We start from the raw sequence: 18,247 nt of genomic DNA on the forward strand, positions 1-18,247 counted from the left end.
GGAAATTTTGGTGCAGGGACTGTTCAAACTGGGACACCAACATGGGTTTTAGGTGGCTGCAGCTTGAGTGCTGCTGGGTTTCTTTGTGCTCGCTCTGCCAGGCCTCTTGTATCTGGGATTTGCTGCTGTATTTCATCAGCTTTGGTCAAGGAGGGGTTTTCCCAGAGTCATACAATCATTTTGGTTGGAAAAGGCTTTAAGATCATTGAGTCCAGCCATAAACCTAACACTGCCAAGTCTACCACTAAACCACATCCCTGAGTGGGGACTACACATCTTTTCGATACCTCCAGGGATGGTGATTCAGCCACTTCCCCGGGCAGCCTGTTCCAATGCTTGACAACCGTTTTGGTGAATTTTCCAATTTTTTGGATATTTTCCTAATATCCAATCTAAACCTCCCCTGGCGCAACTTGAGAGTGTTTCCTCTCATCCTATCGCTTGTTGCTTGGGAAAAGAGACCTACACCCACCTCGCTACAACTTCCTTTCAGGTAATTGTAGAGTGAGGCTGCGTAGCTCAGCTTTCGTGACCTGACCTCTGGAATAAATATCCCTTTCTAAACTTGTTTCTTCTTTGGCGCTAGCTTTTTTTTTTTTCTTTTCTTTTTTTTTTTCCCCAATTTCTGCGCTAAAGCTTGTTCAGTTTGCCAGGCTAAAGGGCATCAAGAGAACATGCATCATATTGTAGTTTTTTGTCTAAGGCAACAAAACAAGTAAAGAAAAAAAGATCACTTTGGTGTAAATTTTTTTTTTTTCTGTGAAAGCTCCTTAAATATAAAAATAGTCTTTTCTTGAAGAAGGGATTTTACTAATGTAAATCCAATGCTGTTGGCAGAGGAATAATATGCTGTATATCATAAGGCAAGCAACTGAGGAGGAGCTGGAGTGATCGAAATGCCTCATGGGAGTATGAGATTGTGGGGATAGGTATTCACACAGAGGATGCTTTCTTACATGTGCCCAGGGCTGTCTCTTATCTCTGAACATGAACCCATAGCGAAATAGAAATGTTCCTGTATTAATAGTGCATCGGAGATAACCCTCATCTGAAAAAAAAACAGTAATACTGCACAACTGGGAACCCTTTCAGAGCGGGGAATTGGACTAGCAATTTCATAGTGTGTTGGTAATGAAATATTTTGGTTCTGTATAAGCAAATGGGCAAGGTTAGTGGACACATTACTCCGGCTGTCATTGTCCCAGCAGTAACCAATTTAGAGGCTTTATATTTTCTACTATCCCAGTAAGGGAGAGAAAAGTAGGAAGTTAAAAATAGAAATCCCAGAATGAATTAAAGCGCAAAGAGTGAACAAGCTCGTAGTAATGCTGTATAATTTTAAAATCCCTTTTTTCCTTATAATCTGGAGTTTAATATATGTATTACATTGCAAATTCTGGCGGTGTCTATCCTGCTCCGAAAGGTCACCTCCATACAGGAGGATTTATTCTGGCTGTAACGTGTGAACATGGGCATCCAACCCTGGATCTGTGTAGCCACCATTTGTATTGATGATTCCTGTTTCTATTTCCATTCACCTCATGCTGTTGATTGGCAGGTGAAGCATGAGAAGTTGTCTGTGGCTTTGGCCTGTAGTGGAGGAGCTTAAACAGATATCTTCTGGTGCCTGTGTATAGATCATAATTGTTTTTTTTCATAGCTTTTTCAACAGTTGTGGGCAGATATCAGACTTTCATGAACTGGTTGTTGCAAGTAGTTTCCCTGCAACATCACCCTACACAACACTGCAGTGTTGAGGTTTCTGTCCTAAGGTTAACCGTCATGCACTCTTGGTTTCTTTTAGGTTAGTTTTTCTTGCTAAGTTTCCTAACAATCAAGATGAATACTGTTTCTAAAGCAGGAATCCAACATAATGTGGAATTGTTTTCTTGATTTGCAGATATCCTTGTTGATGGCAAGCTTTGCGACTGCGATATCGTGGTGGACTGCAAAGTGGGGGACCCCATCCCGCTGGAGGTGAAGTTGACCAACTGGAGTAAACACAGCGTGGGGCCCTTCGCTCTCACCGTGACGCCCTACCAGGATTACCAAAATGGGGTGCACAACTATGAGCTGCAAGATGCTATCACCTTTGTGGGATCCAACACCTTCTACATCGATTCAGTAAGTCTTTCTATCCAATGGATCATGATTCCAGATGACGTGCATTTGCAGAAAAAAGCCTCATTATTCAATTGCGCACATAAGTAAAAACTTCTTTAATTTGAGATGGAGCACTGGGACAGGCTGCCCAAAGAGCTGGTGGAGTCTCCTTCTCTGGAGATCGTCAAAACTCACCTGGATGCGTTCCTGTCCAACCTGCTGTGGGTGACCTTGCTTTGGCAGGGGGGTTGGACTAGATGATCTCTGAAGGTCCCTTCCAACCCCCACCATTCTGTGATTCTGTGATTTTAAGGTGGATTCGTTTTTGGAAAGCACAACAATTATGGCAGCTATTGCTAAAGGTGCTGCTGGGTTTGGGAATATAGATTCATCTCTCCAAGATGGTTTAAGACTGTAATTGCCTATCACGTAAACCACTAGCAAACCATCAGAGACGCTAACTTTTGGTCATTCTAGATCTGACTAAATATGAATGAGTAACCTAGATAAAATGTTTAGTACCATATTGCCAGTCCCTTGAGCCATCCAGTGCAGCCAGCAGTAATAGATTTTAAGTAACTTCTCCTCTTTAGTCCATAGGAAATATTCCCTAGGCTGAGCCGAGGAACTCAGCAAATCAGTTTTAGTCAGGTCCTGAGGAAATGCAACAGACTGCAGAAAGAAAATGCCAAACATTAATGACCAATATGACGAGCTGGTTCATTTCCTTGTCGCCTAGCACACTCTTATAAAACCATAAAGAAAAATAGAAAACATATTTAAAATGAGACAAAAATGTCCCTTTCTAGAACGGTAGAGATTTTTATTTTTGTCTCAAATTCTTCTTTAGAAAATTCAAGTCTAGGAGCTTTTGCTTCTAAGGCAAGACACTAAAAATACAGATAAAATTACTCTCTCCCACATCCTTCCCCAAAAAATAGGAACAACAACAAAAAAAGGAATGAAAAAACATACGGACAGTACTGCAGAGTGGAATAAGCAGTATTTCTGGTAACTTATAAAATAAACATGAAGAAGAGGGTGATCATTTGGGGTAGGGCTTAGGACCTTTGCTTAGGTCAGCTCTTCGGATAGCTAATAAAATGTACCTGTCAAAACTGAATATTTAAGTGAACCTTAGTAAGAAAGAAATTAAAAGTTAACCACAGCGATAGTCACCATGCATATTTTTCAATTACGCATCATGGGAAGAAAACATTTCAAAAAAGCTAATGGGCACGGAACACACCATCAACTTGAATTTTAATGGGGGCTAACTATATTCTTAGCTGAATAATTTAAATATGTCAACAGAAATAATCAAGAGATGGCTTTCTTTGACTCTCTTTCTGACAATGTGGATTTTTTTAATCAGAGTGGCAGTGTTTGGATGCCCAGCTGCCGAAGGGCCTGACCTTCCAGGCTAATGAGGGAAAAGGGAGATGTCAGCATGATGTATTCTTACCTTCTGACTGAGTCTCCTATGGGGCAAAAAGTCAGGAGGTCACGTCTCTTGTGCCTGCCCAGGCGGCCTTCTCATACGTTACGGTCCCCGCTTTTGCCCCATCGTTCAGTATTGTGACATTTCTCCTGTAAACACAGTCCCCGATCAGTTAAAAATAGATTTGTTTTCTGCTATTTGTCCCCCTTTTCATCCAAAAAAGGTGAAATGAAGAAAATGTCGACTCTTAGACTAGAAGTGTTGTATTTCACGGTATGTAGTATTGTTACTTGTCCTACACAGGCTCCCAGAGAAAATGCTTAGTCATATTTCTTTGAGGCATACAGCCCTGATCATGGAAGAAAATTCTTCAAACAGTGTATCTAATGCTGTCAGAGGCCCTTTCATCCCCCGTAATAACTAATTCAGTAATGGAAAAAAGATTTCAGAAAGCCGCACCTGTTTTGGGGACAAGAAGAAAGTCCCGGTTTGTGCATTTGATGCTTCAGGGAAGAATGAACATAGTCAGAATTGTGTTCGTGCTCTGAGTTTGGCAGAAACTCAGACAGACGCTGGTTAAGAAACCGAAGCAACTCATGGTTGGGTGAGATGAAAGAGATTCAGAGTTTCTCTTTTTTATAAATGAAAGCGAGACACTGGACCAGATTCAGTACTTAAAGGCAGCCTAGAGGAAAGATGTGGACGAACTTTTTAGCAGGGCCTGTTGCAATAGGACAAGGGATAATGGCTTTAAACAAAAAGAGGGGAGATTTGGACTAGGTATAAGGAGGAAATTTTTCACAATGAGGGTGGTGAAGCACTGGCCCAGGTTGCCCAGAGAGGTGGTAAATGCCCCATCCCTGGAAACATTCCAGGTCAGGTTGGACAGGGCTCCGAGCAACCCGATCTAGTTGAGGATGTCCCTGCTCATGGCAGTGGGTTGGACTAGATGACCTTTAAATGTGCTTTCCAACCCAAACCATTCTGTGATTCCCTGCTGGTGAAGCTCAGTCCTGCTCCGTTGAAGCCATTAAACATGTGCCCATTATTTTTATAAACTGACGTCATGGGCACACAATTATTTCGCTTGTTTAATGGAAGTGGCTTGAGATGCTATCATGTCCCAGCTGCTTGTTTCTGCACCTCTGCAGGGAGGTGCTCCCCTCTTCCCTAGCAGACCAAGCGGGAGAGGTGGTGTGAGTATTTGTTTTCGTGCAAAGTTGGCCAGTTTAGCAAAAACTACGTTTGTCAGCAGTTTAAGCTAATTGGGCTGACTTTACACTGACACTGGCAAGGAGGTGGTGACATGATTTATTGCACTGCTGAGCTGGGTAGGAGGAAGGATGGAGAACTAGCGTATGGTTTGGCATGTCAGTAGTGTATGGTAAAGAACGAGTGGGAGCATCAGGTATTACAGCAAGAGAAGATATGTCTCACGCCCTGAAAATTTGGTCTGTTGTCATGCTGATGCAGAAACTACAACATTATTGGTGCTCAACAGGATGTGATTTCTCTGGGGAAAAAAAACCCAAACCCCAACCCCCTCTGCTTTCCTAAATTTTAATTTCATATTAAGCCTGATGCTCAGCAAATCACAATTATTTTTGTTTCCAGACTAAAAAGTTTCAATTCGGTTTCTGCTGCTATCTGGAAGACGGGGGATATATAAAGGAATTTTCAGCATGCACTTGCTGCTTCACAGTATGAATATAAATTGCTTAAAGGGTAAAAGTCATATGATTTTGTATTTCTCTTTCTTGCAGCTTGAAGTCCAGGTTAGATGATTTATCCTGGAAGTAACGTAATGAGTGCTTATTCACCTTTTTGCGCTCTTACTTCAATTCAATGCAGCAGTCTGGGTTTCTGTCACAAAGTCTCTGCTGGGATATACTACTTCAAAAAGCAAATTCTTTTACTGACAATTTTAAAGGATATTGAGATATTTCCATGCATTTTAAATTAAGTAATACCTTTGTTTTTAAGCACAACTTCTAATTTGGTTAACCTTACTTTTCTATGTCTGCATTTAACAGAAAAAGTGACTTCATCGATTATCATTTAGGTAGTAGACATTTTTGTTCAGTGCGGGGTTTTGAAACATGAGATAAGATGGTGGAGGCCCCCCATTAAAATATATTGCATTAATTTATTTTTTCTCTCAATTCACAACCTGAAGTTTAGCTTTAGCCATATTATTAAAAATTCTTAGTTCTTACCAAAGTTTTTTTTTATTTTTTATTAATTAGTTGATCAGACAGAGTTGCTTCTTGCCAAATTAAAAAAAATATAATAATTTTCTTCTATGGAGATTCCTGTACCTACCAGCAATTCATCTTTTTCTTGTTGTTCCTGCTTTTGCCATTACTGTTCTCAAGCAGTTTTTTTTTCCTGTGTGTGTTATCATGCGCTAGCTCAAGCGATTGGTAGTGGGAGATGAGGAGAAATTCATTAGTAGATGGTCATTTTGAATCAGCTCAGAAGCTATGATGAACGTTTGCTCACTTCTGGCAGGTCCTCTGTGGCCCATCTGGAACAAATTAGTTTTCTTGGCACTGTGTTACTCACACTGTAAACTCTTTGGGGCAGCGAACAGTAGCTGGCACTAGCCCTAATCTCCAACTGAGCTCCCTAAGTACTACAGCAGTATAAATAAGTAGTAATTAGTTCTAAGCAATCGCAGTCCCACATGGTAGCCTGAATCGGGGAAGGATTAGGATGGAGCTAGAAACTTAATTTTTCTTCTATCTCAGTGGAACAGAGGAGTAATGTGGGCATTTTTTTCTTGATTCCTCAGTCATGATTTTCTAGGGTAGCAGCTTTCCATCTTTGGTCTTCACATAAAGGATTTGGTGGAATTTTAGTAAAATCTCTTCTGACTCTGCCTCGATTCAGCAAACATGTTCAATGGCATCACAGATTGCCACAACGTATAACCACTTGTCGAGGCAGCGTGGCGCTAGATGGAACGACAATACAAATGTGGTCTGGATCAGGCACAAGTATGCGATCTTCATGTTTCTCGTAGGTTAGCTGGATCATGCATTGCAATCAGTGGGATGGTGTGTACTGTCAGCCATGGTAGGAAACATCTCACTTTGTGTACACATCTGAACTAGTCACCCTGAGCTCCCTTCACAGGCAGTGGAGAGCGAGTCATCAGGGTTGATGGAGTTTAGCGGATATTTTCCCTCATTCTGCATGTGATCAGATGAATCCTTGTGTTAAACAGCTGGCTCAGATGTGGACATCCACTGTACAGACATGTGGGTGGCATCTGAATGAGTAGGTGTTACCATGGATGCTGGCCAGCTAAGCTGCAATTAGTCAATGGAGATGTAGTCTGCAGCCAGTAGAATCTGGCTTATGCTAACATAGACACCAGGGGTGAGATTCAGTTGCCTAAAAGTAAGTGTCTACCATCATTCGATGCTGTGGGTATCCCGTCTAGCCTCTACCTACTGCCAGAAATCCTGTAAATCATCCTGTAAATCTTGCCAGTCCTGTGCAGATGTCTCAGTGCCTTAGGTCATCCCAAATGTCCCAAGATGCCTAGGTTTAGGCAACTGTATCCTGACTCTACAGGCTGGCCAGGTAGACCATTGTGTGTTTGCTCCACTGGCTACATTGGCTAGACGTCTTCTTACTGTAGTAGGAGCTTGGATACCTACTGTGCAGAGAGTCACCTTAACGTAGGTGGTTTAACCTCAAAATTAGTCCTGTGCCTGGTATACCAGTTGGGTTGGATCTGGCCCTCTACTGACCTGACTGCTGCTGATGTGCTTGTGGTCAGCTGGGAATGTTTGTAGGCCTTACTTTCCAAAGTTAGTTACTATTTTGGAAGAAACTTCTTGTAACTTCTTCAGAGCCACTTGCATCTCACCAGTGGAAAGGTTTCAAGCTACTTTTGCTTCCCTGTTTCTTCCCCAAACCACGAGTGTTGAATAGAGTAGTGGTTGTACAAGTGTTCATATGGATGTGGATAGTCCCCAAACAGTGAACGTTGTTGGGTCTGTGCATACTGTGCAGGGAGATGGGCTGCAGACAGAACTGGACACATACCACCGCCTGCTTTGCTGGCTCTTCTCACTTTTGATGAAGAAAACTTATGACTGGTGCAGAGACTTGTGCTGTGAAGAAAGGAGGAATGAGCAACCATGTAGGCAGAACTTCAAATGAGTGAAAAGACTGTGTTTATGCCAATGTGCCTGAAGCCACCTTCCTGCTTGTCAAGGGCTCTGATCAATGCTGTTACAGATATTTCTTCATGGTGCAGCTACATTCAGGAAAAAAATTTTCACTGTGAAGGTGATGAGACACTGGCACAGGTTGCCCAGAGAAGTTGTGGATGTCCCATCCCTGGAGGTGTTCAAGATCAGGCTGCTTGGAGCAACCTGGTCTAGTGGGAGGTGTCCTTGCCCGTGGCAGGAGGGCTGGAACTAGATGATCTTCAAGGTGCCTTCCAACCTAAACCATTCTATAACTCTATGATTAGGAAAAATGGACTGGGAGCTTGAAAAAGGTATGGGTCCTGAGGAGGCTTTGTTTGATTTTTGCCTCCACTTATTGCTGGCATTAGTGCCTGCCTCTGTCCTCCTCTGGGTGCAAGAAATAAGGCAGGCAGCCCCAGGAGGAGGGGAAGGAAGAAAGAGAGGAGACTGCTTCACGTTGTTCTGCATGTCCAGACGCAATGCCAGAGGGCAAGAACTTGTACCCAGCGAGGAGGGGAGATGCCAAGGACAGGGGTCATGAGAACAGCTGTGGCTGCTCTGATCACTCACGTGGATGATACGATGCTGATACATGTTTGCTGTAGGTCAGCAAAAGTGCTCAGCACCAAAGCCAAAGTGACCCTGGGCTCAGCCAGCTCTGATGATGTTGCTGCTTGTGAACAGACAGGCCCCTGTGCAGGAGCAGCATTTTAGTCAGGTTCAGCAAAGAATCCCGATACTCCAGGGGACTATACAGGGTGCATGTCTGCTGGCTAAAGGACCCAGAAATGAAGGTCCAAAAAAAAAAACCTAGAATAGGAGAAAACAGAAACAAACAGCTCATTCTTCTCACATCTGAAAGCTACAGAAAACCTGCCCCACTGGAGGTGGTGGCAGGCAATGTTCAACTCTCTGGCATATTCTAGAGGTGCCCACACCCCTGGAAACCTTTTCATAGAATCACGGAATCATAGAATGGTTTAGGTTGGAAGGGACCTTAAAGATCATCTAGTTCCAACCCCCCTGCCCTGGGCAGGGCCACCTCCCACTAGACCAGGTTGCTCAAAGCTCCATCCAACCTGGCCTTGAGCCTTTTCTAGTGGTTTGTCTCCCCCCTCTCCCCTGTCATGGTCCATCTTTGTTCTTGCAATGGCTAAGTGCCCTTCAGCAAGGGGTGTCCATAGACACTTTCACAGTTAATACCCAGTTGTTGATGTCCCAGTTTACATCTTGAGCTGATGGTTTCAGGGTCCAGAGAGCAGAAGAGAACTGGTAAGAAGGTCTTGGCTGAGAGAAGACCAATATTGAGGAGCATCAGGTGCCCTTTGGCTGGGATGAAGTTGCCTTTTCACAATTTTCTCAATAAATTATACCCAATGGAATGGCTTTGTGCTGATTGTGTGTTTTGCATCTGCAGCAACTTCAGCCCAATTCCAAGCACCCTGAGACTGGATGTAACATCTTGTGGAAGCAGATATTATTACTATCACAAACTCAACAGTCATAGGGTTGTTAAAGTTAGAAATTACTTAAGTGTTGTGCTGAAATGATGGACTGAGATATATTATTTGCTGTAAAGATATGGATCATGAATGGTTTTGTGATGAAGGGAGATACATAAATGTAGAAACAGTGTGAACTCTAATTTGGACATCAAGTTACATCAGGGTGGCTACTTTTTGTGGGATGTTTCTTGCTCAACTTGATTATTTCAATGATAGTGAATATTAAAGATTCCTGATTAGAATCTGCAGTCACATTGTGTCTGAATAATAAGTGGGGATGAATTTAGTTATTACTAAGTTGTTAAATGGTGTTTAATCATATGTTTAACATGAGTTCAGAGCCATGATTTAGACCTTTAATACAGATGTTGATAAATGCAGTCTGAGGAAAGATGTTCTTGGATATTCAGGACATTGTGGGGCACTTCTGCCTTAAACCAACTCTGTTCTGGAATCAGTGACTCCTGAAGATCTGTATTCTGGTTTGAGCTGTGCCACAACTTTGCTGCATGAGAGAATAATACAGGATTTAATTGTCAATGCTCCAGTTTTACCATTGCTAGAACAGGGACAAGATCTTTACTCCTTTTTGTGTGAAGGCAATATTGAGATGTGAATCCAGAATACTTTGAGATCATTTGAAGGAGCTACTGAACTACAAAGTGCAATTATTTTGTTTTGTTGCTGGTTTATTTGTACTGATTTTCAGGTTCTCTTTTCCAGGTGAAGCCGACCAAAGACTCTGTGTACTTTGGAGCACTTCTCTTTCTCTACACTGGCGATTTCTACCTGAATATCAAATTCCATGAAGACAACTGCAGCAGGGAGCTGCCTCTGTCCTGGTTCTGCCTCCCTAGTGTCCACATCCGTGCTATGGAGCCTACGGTCCAAGCTAAGCCGTAAATGTACTGTGTGCCATTTGATTAACCACAGTGCGCAGAAATGCTTGGCACATCCTCTGCTTGACCCCAGCTCATTTCTGTCTAACCCCAGGCCACAGTCCCTACTTTGGAGGAACAGCTGAACACTTTCTGAATTGGCTGATAGTCATTTGGGCAGCTGCTTTAGCTAATTTCAGAGAAAGAGAGAGAGAGAGAGATTATAAATACGCTAGAGTTTTCCTCTTTATCCAAAAAGCTTTTGAAACTGCTAATATATGCACTATACTTCCATATACTCTATTGGTATCAGAGGGTTTGAAAGGGTCTTGAGGGCTGAATTTAAGAGGGCTGAATTTAACCATGTGTTTGAAAGTCTCAATTCCAACTTGAAGAGTCCCTTTGTAGCATTTTCCAACAAAAGTTGTGTACCTGTATGAAATTCCTCCTGGCTTACGCTGGACCCGTTGCATGTACCCTTGAGATGTAGTTCTCTCTCAGACTTATTCCCAGGCTTGTTCTTGCCCACTTGTTTGCTGAGTATTTGGTGTCTTTGGTAGTAAATAGCCGTAGTGATGCTTTTTCCTTTGTTACTGAATGTAAGAATAGTAAATGTGCCTCCAGTTATTCTCTTCCTCCCCTGAGCCCAGTGTCACTTGCTCCTGGTAGAGTCACTACCTTCAGTTTGGCAGGTCTATGAACAAGAAATGAAAGACGGCAAGGAAGAGCTAAAGAGTTTTGTCCTTGAGAAAGGAAATAAGCTAACTGTTGGGTTGCCTCAGGCTCGCCTGTGAATTTGGGCTTTCACCATTCCGTTTTATACAATCACAATCACTTGAAAGGTTTGCAGACATTTAAAGAGTCGCCAGAATTAGTCAGCTTGTCATTAATATCACTTTACATGAGTTTTTGCAAACTCTTCTGATCAGATTTTTCATGCCAATAGATTGGGCTTGATCATGTACTTGGTTTTTTCCTTCTTTTTTTTTTTTTTAGAATGTTCAAGAGTAATTATTAGGCAATTAAGGCTATGGAATTCCTGACCATAAAAGTAGTTGATGAATGTACTGAATAAATTAGCCCGTTGTCTTTCAGAATAATGTTTTTGTATCAAGAGTCCTGCATTTACCCCATGTAAAGCAGGGAGATGTCTTAGCTGTATGATTAATATATTATTTCATGGACCATATGTTTCAAACCCGTCTCCATCTTTTCTTAAATTTACAGCCTGCAGCTCTTAAATTTGGTGGTAGTATACTTCCAGGGGTGGATACACCACGATGTGGCAGCAGGGCTCCAGTGAGCTCCATATGTGCTAAACCTACGTGCACAACCTCTCTGCAGATTTTTTGTCTGTTTGTTTAGGCTTCATCCAAATGTGGACACACCACTTCATGCCTGAGCTCGTCTGTCCTGCTCATGCTGTGGAGCAGTAGCCCAGATAGCTCATTCTGGCTCTCTGCTCCATGCCTGGTTGTACTTTTAGATGTGACTGGTGTGTTCTGTAGGAATGACAGTGCTCAAAACTCAATTCCTTGCATGTTCGCAAATCACTGGAATGTATTCATCCTAAACATATTTCTAATTCAAGGGAAATATAGCTGTAGTGTGATAGCTGTATTTTCACTGTATGCAGGGTATTATCTCTAAAAAAACTGTATTGTGGCAATGTTATCAGTGTTTGCTCTTGAGCTGTGGCTCTGTACACAGCTGTGAATGCCGGAGTGGAAGTCTTCAGTCTTAAACTGATGGAAATCTGAGACGGACTGAAAATTTACTCGCAATGATGTACTGCTCTGTCAGCTGCCAGCATGCAATGTCCAGTAAGAAAATTGTTCTTTACACTTGCACAGTGGTTCTGGGCCAGAGACACCCATGGAAAGAGGGTCCAAGCAGCTGAGGTGGGCATGTTTTATGCATTAGTGGGGCTGGGTTGACCAGTTTGTGCCATGAGGCTGAATTCTCTGTCACTACATAGGTATAGACACAGGAAAAATAAGATCCCGGGAGAGCAGGAATTAAACCAGTTAATCTTCTCCATAAAAGCTTGCTTTTGACATGTGTCTCTGTACTATGTTACACAACACTGTTGCAGCAAAATCCAAATTGGGTTTTATTCAGTATTCCCAGCAGGTAATCTGCAGATGCTAGGAATACAGCTAAGGCTTTGTAAGGACCACATTGCATTTGAAACAAAAATATTGTGAAGCAGATGCTGTTGCAGACAGGATGCTTCGGCTTACCCAGCTAAGGGATCATTTCCTAGTTTATTTTTAAGAGCGTTCTCTGAGAACAGAGGATATGGTTCTATGAAGCCTATGCTGGGATGCAGCACTCCTGTGCCCTTTACTTGTAAAGGATCCTGATCCACAGCCTGCTGAAGCCGTTGGAATGGGAACAGGTTTTATTAGAACAAAAGCAAGCTGCATATTTCCAGTACGCCGTTATAAATCTGCCATATGTGCTCATAAATATAAGTTCTTATGTGTGAGCTGACCCTTGATGTTCCGTCTGTTCATTATATCACAGATCACTCTGTCCCTTGTCAACTTTGGTGCTTAGTTGCTTTTGGCATCTATGATATCTTTCCCAATTTTCTCACACTTCTACTTGTCTTGGTGAGGGAGATGAAACACAAGAAATTCTTCCTTCTGGCGATCATTTGTGACTTGTCCAGAAGGAGAATATTTAAGTGTCAGTGTAATTTGGAGAAGGATGAGGCAAAGGTACTTGAAATAAGAATACTGCATCACTTTGGGTTTTCTTTTTTAAATGAAGTTTTCACTGAGGTTGCTCTCAGGATTGGTCCTTGCAGCGCTTGAAAAAGGATGATGCTTTTCTGTTCTGCTCTTCTTTTCTGGAACGGAAAGCTTGCTTTTATTTCTCCGAACCACCCAGCTATTATTTTGAACATGATGAGCCAAACTGTGCATTGTTACACAGATGTAAATCTGATATGATCCCACTTGGTTGAATTAAATCATGCCTAATTTAAATCACCATTGCTGAGAGCAGACGTTGGTCCAATATATGTATGCACTGGAGAAGCATAAGTTGTGTAAATTTAACTGTCTGAATAAATACTTATCTTGTGTTATTTACACCTCTGCCTGTCTCTTCTCTCTATAATTCTTGGTAGTGTTGTTGTGTATGCTTTACTGGTAATAATAACATATCTCGATGCTGCATGCTGTGTCTGAAAGAATGCATTTGATCCTGGAACTGAAATTTCAGCTTCACTGAAACTTTCTCTTCCTAGATGAACTCAGAGCTGATGAAAGATGTATGCTCCATCGTGTGGCTCCTGTGTCAGTGTCCATTAACTGTCACCTGAAGGGAGAGAGATGCACTCACGTTAAAGGTTACTTATGCCTCAATATCCTAATATTGACATTAGGGGTGGGGAGACACTGGCACAGGTTGCCCAGAGAGGTGGTCTTAGTACAGAGGACATGTAGATCTGGACAATTTTCATGTTCAGCGTTCAATGATACATGTTTACTTCTGCAGGTTGGACCATTCTGGGGCTTAGGTCAGGGTCCTTGAGTCGTCCAGCATCTTTCTGTTTTAGCTGTTGTTTTCTCGTCTCTCTTTTTCACGTCATCCTTCCCACCAATTCTTCCTCTTCCTGCTTTTCTGCTTTTCTTTATGGTTTCAACAGAAAGGATCAACATGGCCCTTTCTTTTTCTGTCTCCTTCCTCTGCATCTCCATATGAGCCCTCCTAACACTTTGGTCATCTACTAGGGAAAAAAATTGCTTCATACTCTATTTCAGTTGTTAAACTGAAGTTTGGCTCATATATCCTCTTAAAAGCATATTTCAGTTGAATGGGGCCTTGTCTATTTTATTACCATCTGGTGTTGCTTGTTGGAGTGATACTTAGGCTACTACATTCCTGATGCATCAGTTCCATAAGACCAATGGGACTTGTGCTGTATGTAGATGACATGTCATTTAACATATATTGATTACTTATAGTCCCTGTGTTCCTGATTCAGCTAGATATCTAAGCATGTGCCTAATGTTAAGCACATTAATAGACTCACTGATTGCAGCTAATTCAGCCACACATCTGCCTGGGGGACTTGCTAAACCTGTGTCCAGATGCACGATCTGTATCTGAACGCACAAATTTGAGATTGAGGTCCCTGGCCCATTGTGCTGCATTGGCCATCTTATTCTTGGATCACCACTGGCTCCCAGGAACCCTTGTACAAGGAGAAGACATCTAATCAACATCGGGCACTGTCATTTTAATACATGAGGAATAGATACACAAAACAAGTCTGGGAGTGCAGCAGATCCTTCCAGGCCAGTGTGTCCTCAGTGTGTATCTATACCAACCACAGCAATGAACCTTGGACGCATAAATCATACGAATAAACTTGCTCTGGAAAGCACGTTATACCCAAATATATATATGCCTACCCATATATATATATGCTCAGTAGCTGTGTACTGGGTGAGACAGCGCTCATCCACCTCCTGTGTGCAGTTGCTCTTACGAGGGTTCGTCTTCTAAGGGCTGGGACCAGCACAGGCTGCGCTGACGTCCTCTCAGCCTCCCCATCTCCACCTCCGTAGGAAATCTCCCCAGGAACTGTTCAGAAATTACTCGACATAAGGGAAGGCATATGTTAACAATGAGGAAACACAGCACCACTTTTGTGATGAGGGAGCGCTGGATCCTCTGAAGAGAAGAATTTGTTACGGCCCGATGTACTTTGATATCATGACTGAAGAAGGGCGATTTCAGCCCCTTTTCAGCATGTATTCAGTTTGAACAAAACAATGTGGACACTGCCAGGAAGAAATCAGGCCAACTATTGAAATGGTTTAACAATGAGCATCTTGTTAATGGCTATGAGGATGTCATCACTAATCTGTGTCAGAAACAGGGCCCTTTGCTATCCAAAGTCTGCCCATGTTCTTACAGAACAGTCCAGGTCAACGGCTGAAGTGATGCCATGGTCCAGTTTAGGCATCCACCTACCACCTCATTTCCCAACAGCTCAGATCCAGAGCACAGATGCCGTTTCCTACCCATCCCTTTGCCTGATTCATGGATGAACCCATGCAGTAGGTTTGTCTTGAAAAAAAAGAAAGAAAAGGCAGGGGAATGTTTTCCTTTACAGAATCATAGAATGGTTAGTGGTGACAGGGACCTTGAAGATCATTTAGTTCCAACCCCCTGCCATGGTCAGGGACACCTCCCACTAGACCAGGTTATGCTCAAAGCCCCATCCAGCCTGGCCTTGAACTCCTCCAGGGATGGAGCATCCACAACTTCCCTGGGCAACCTGTTCCAGTGCCTCACCACCCTCACAGTAAAGAATTTCTTCCAAATATTTAAACTAAATCTACCCTCTTTCAGTTCGATGTGTGTACATGTGTGTGCAGGGGTTATCAGTGTGCAGTTCAATCATTGCACAGCCTGTTGAAGTCTGCGAGGCTGCAACGTCCCGCCCAGACACATTACAAGAGGAAATGACTTCAAGTTGCACCAAGGGAAGTTTAGATTGGATAGTAGGAAGAATTTCTTTACTGAATGGGTCATCAGGCGTTGGAACGCATTACCGAGGGCAGTGGTGGAGTCCCCATCCCTGGAGGTATTTAAGGGTCATGTGGATTTAGTGCTCAGGGACATGGTTTAGTGGTGGGCTTGTCAGTGTTAGGTTAATGACTGGACTAGATGATCTTACAGGTCTTTTCCAATCTAGGAGATTCTGTGATTCTGTGATCTGCACTGATCTTCAGGGCATAATAAATAACCAGTGGGAGGAAGGGAGGGTGGAAATTCAGAGAGAAATGGTACAGAGCTGCAACCAGAGACACCTCCGCAAGGTGCCTGAAGTTAACCGAGATGAATCAAGGCCAAATGGGTTACGTAACTGCCATGACATTAAAAATAGGTTACGCTGTATATTAAGATTTCATTTATAAATTGTTTATAAAGCATTCATAAATGTTAGATGTGGTAAGCACGTTATGCACATGAATACTTTGTGTTCCAACATTATCAATGGCTGTATGTACAGCCGCTGCAGGTATTATAGATGATTAAGTCACAGCTCTAGAGACCAACAGTTCAATAGCAATATACAATAAATGATTCATCAATCACTTAAACATGTATTAAGCATTTATGTGTTCTTTATAAATGGAACCTTAATATGAAGTGTGACCTTAAGAAGTGTGAAACAGGGAACTTTCCCCCTTTCATCCTTTTTTCTTCTTTCTAAAAAAAAATTAAAATAGCTCTCAAATCACCAATTTAATAATGATTGTGCTTTCCCTCACCTCTAGCTTGAGAGAGGGCACAGGCTCCTGAGAATTAAAAAGGGTTCATGGAACAAGCGCGGCATTTGGATGTGCTCCTCTCCGCCTGCAAATACGTTTTTTTTCAGTTGAGGGTATGGGCTCCAGGGGTGCAGGAGGATGTTACCCCAGAAGGATGTCACCTTGCCAGCCTTTGGCCTTGCTCAGTTGGATGTCTGCAGATCCCTGGAGGAAGCACAAGAGCGAAGGTAATGTGAGTGTAAAGTAAAGAGCAGAGCAGAAGAACCATGAAATAAGACTTGAACAGGTTAATTTAATTCATTAAATAAACCCTTCAGCCAGCTCTGTGGGCATTTGCTTGCCTGGAAGATGCCACCAGAGAAGATGCCACCATTGCAGACCCCCAGCACAAGGAGGACCAGGTGTGAGGTTTCTCCTTCCCTACCATGGCATCTGCAATATAAAAAAAAACCCTGGAGGAAGGTGTGAGGGGGAAAGCCTGCCCATCCCATCCCCGCTCTCACTCCCTTGGAGAGCTGAGCCCTTGAGGTTTTTTATTAATGGAAGAGATACAAGATACTCCTGTCTTTCCCCCACTTGGCTGAAGGCCTGGCCAGGGCTATGTCTTTACAAGTCACTTGAGGAGGGCACTGCAGGGACCTGGCCCAGGTCTGTAGTATTTGCATTGTATATAGATATTAGCCACTTCCACGTGGTGTCAGAACAAAGCCCTTGGATAATGAGCATTTAAATTTAGCACAAAAGTAAGACAAAATATATGCAAATTCTTTGAGATATCATTTTTCAATACAAATATTGGGTAAATTTACCAGATTCTCCCTTTTGCATAGCTCTCAAAATGTTGCTGCTGTTTGTTTAAATATAAATCGTGTCCTCCAAAGCCTGTGGTCAGTCCATACTGGGGGACTGGGTTACACAAGCTCTGTTGGGAGAAACAACAGGAGGGATCGGTGATGTTATTAACACGAGCTTCTTCATTTAAAACCACTGGATATGAACAAGAGCCACATGATGAGCTGCTGTGATTACAGGGCAGTCATCTGTGCTCCCCAGGAAATCCACAGGGATAAACGGACTCTGTGAGGTAGGAATCCAGCCATCTTTAAGCAAACACCCACCCTGCATCAGAAAAGTCATGTTTCCAACCTGAAAATGCCTTTTTTTTTTTTTTTTTTTTTTGACAGTGGCTGTAAAGAGAGGCCAAGGTGATTAGTTGAGATGGAGACATCCACAGAATCACAGAATGGTCAGGGTTGGAAGGGACCTCAGGAGATCATCTAGTCCAACCCCCACTTACCCGACCACTGCCTTCGGGCGACAGATGAAGTTAGATAACGTGTTTAAAAGTTTGAAAGGACCCAGGGAGACACCTCTGCATGCAAACAGCATGAGCAGAGGAACCTCATTTCTTTGGAGGTGGGCTAGAGCAAAACCCTTTCCCTCCCCACCAAGGGTGCAGTTCCATGGGGGCCACCTTCATATGTGGGCTCTTCAGCACTGCTGTGCTACAAATATCAGGACTGTGCCTCATTCCAGTATTTTTCCTTTTCGCTGTGCACACCATCGGCCAGGTGCGCAGTGACCTTCCGGGCGAGCAGGGCATCACGCGGTATGTCAGCGAGGAGCCACATGATGGGGAAATGCAGATCTCCTGGGGACCACCGATGTAAAACGTCCAGGGGAAGAGGGAAACGTGCCGCAGCTTTATCTCGGCTTCGTGCAAACCTGCTCTGATGAGACTCTTGGCTGAGAGGCATTTTGAGCTGTTACCGACTAAGCACGGTCATATTTTCCCTCTCTCTTTTCCCCG

At 42.9% G+C, this 18,247-nt stretch overlaps 1 protein-coding gene across 1 annotated transcript in view; it reads left to right on the forward strand.

The window, feature by feature from the left end:
• TRAPPC9 (trafficking protein particle complex 9) overlaps positions 1-10,160 on the forward strand; it is a 527,812-nt gene extending 517,652 nt beyond the window's left edge. Inside the window, exons 21-22 of the mRNA XM_009888180.1 lie at positions 1,901-2,124; positions 9,981-10,160. Coding sequence (XP_009886482.1) covers positions 1,901-2,124; positions 9,981-10,160 — 404 coding nt within the window. The remainder of the gene's footprint in view (positions 1-1,900; positions 2,125-9,980) is intronic.
• The last annotated feature ends 8,087 nt before the right edge of the window (positions 10,161-18,247 follow it).

Source organism: Charadrius vociferus, unplaced genomic scaffold (genome assembly GCF_000708025.1).
Source record: "Charadrius vociferus isolate BGI_N301 unplaced genomic scaffold, ASM70802v2 scaffold276, whole genome shotgun sequence".
NCBI classification, from domain to species: Eukaryota; Metazoa; Chordata; class Aves; order Charadriiformes; family Charadriidae; genus Charadrius; species Charadrius vociferus.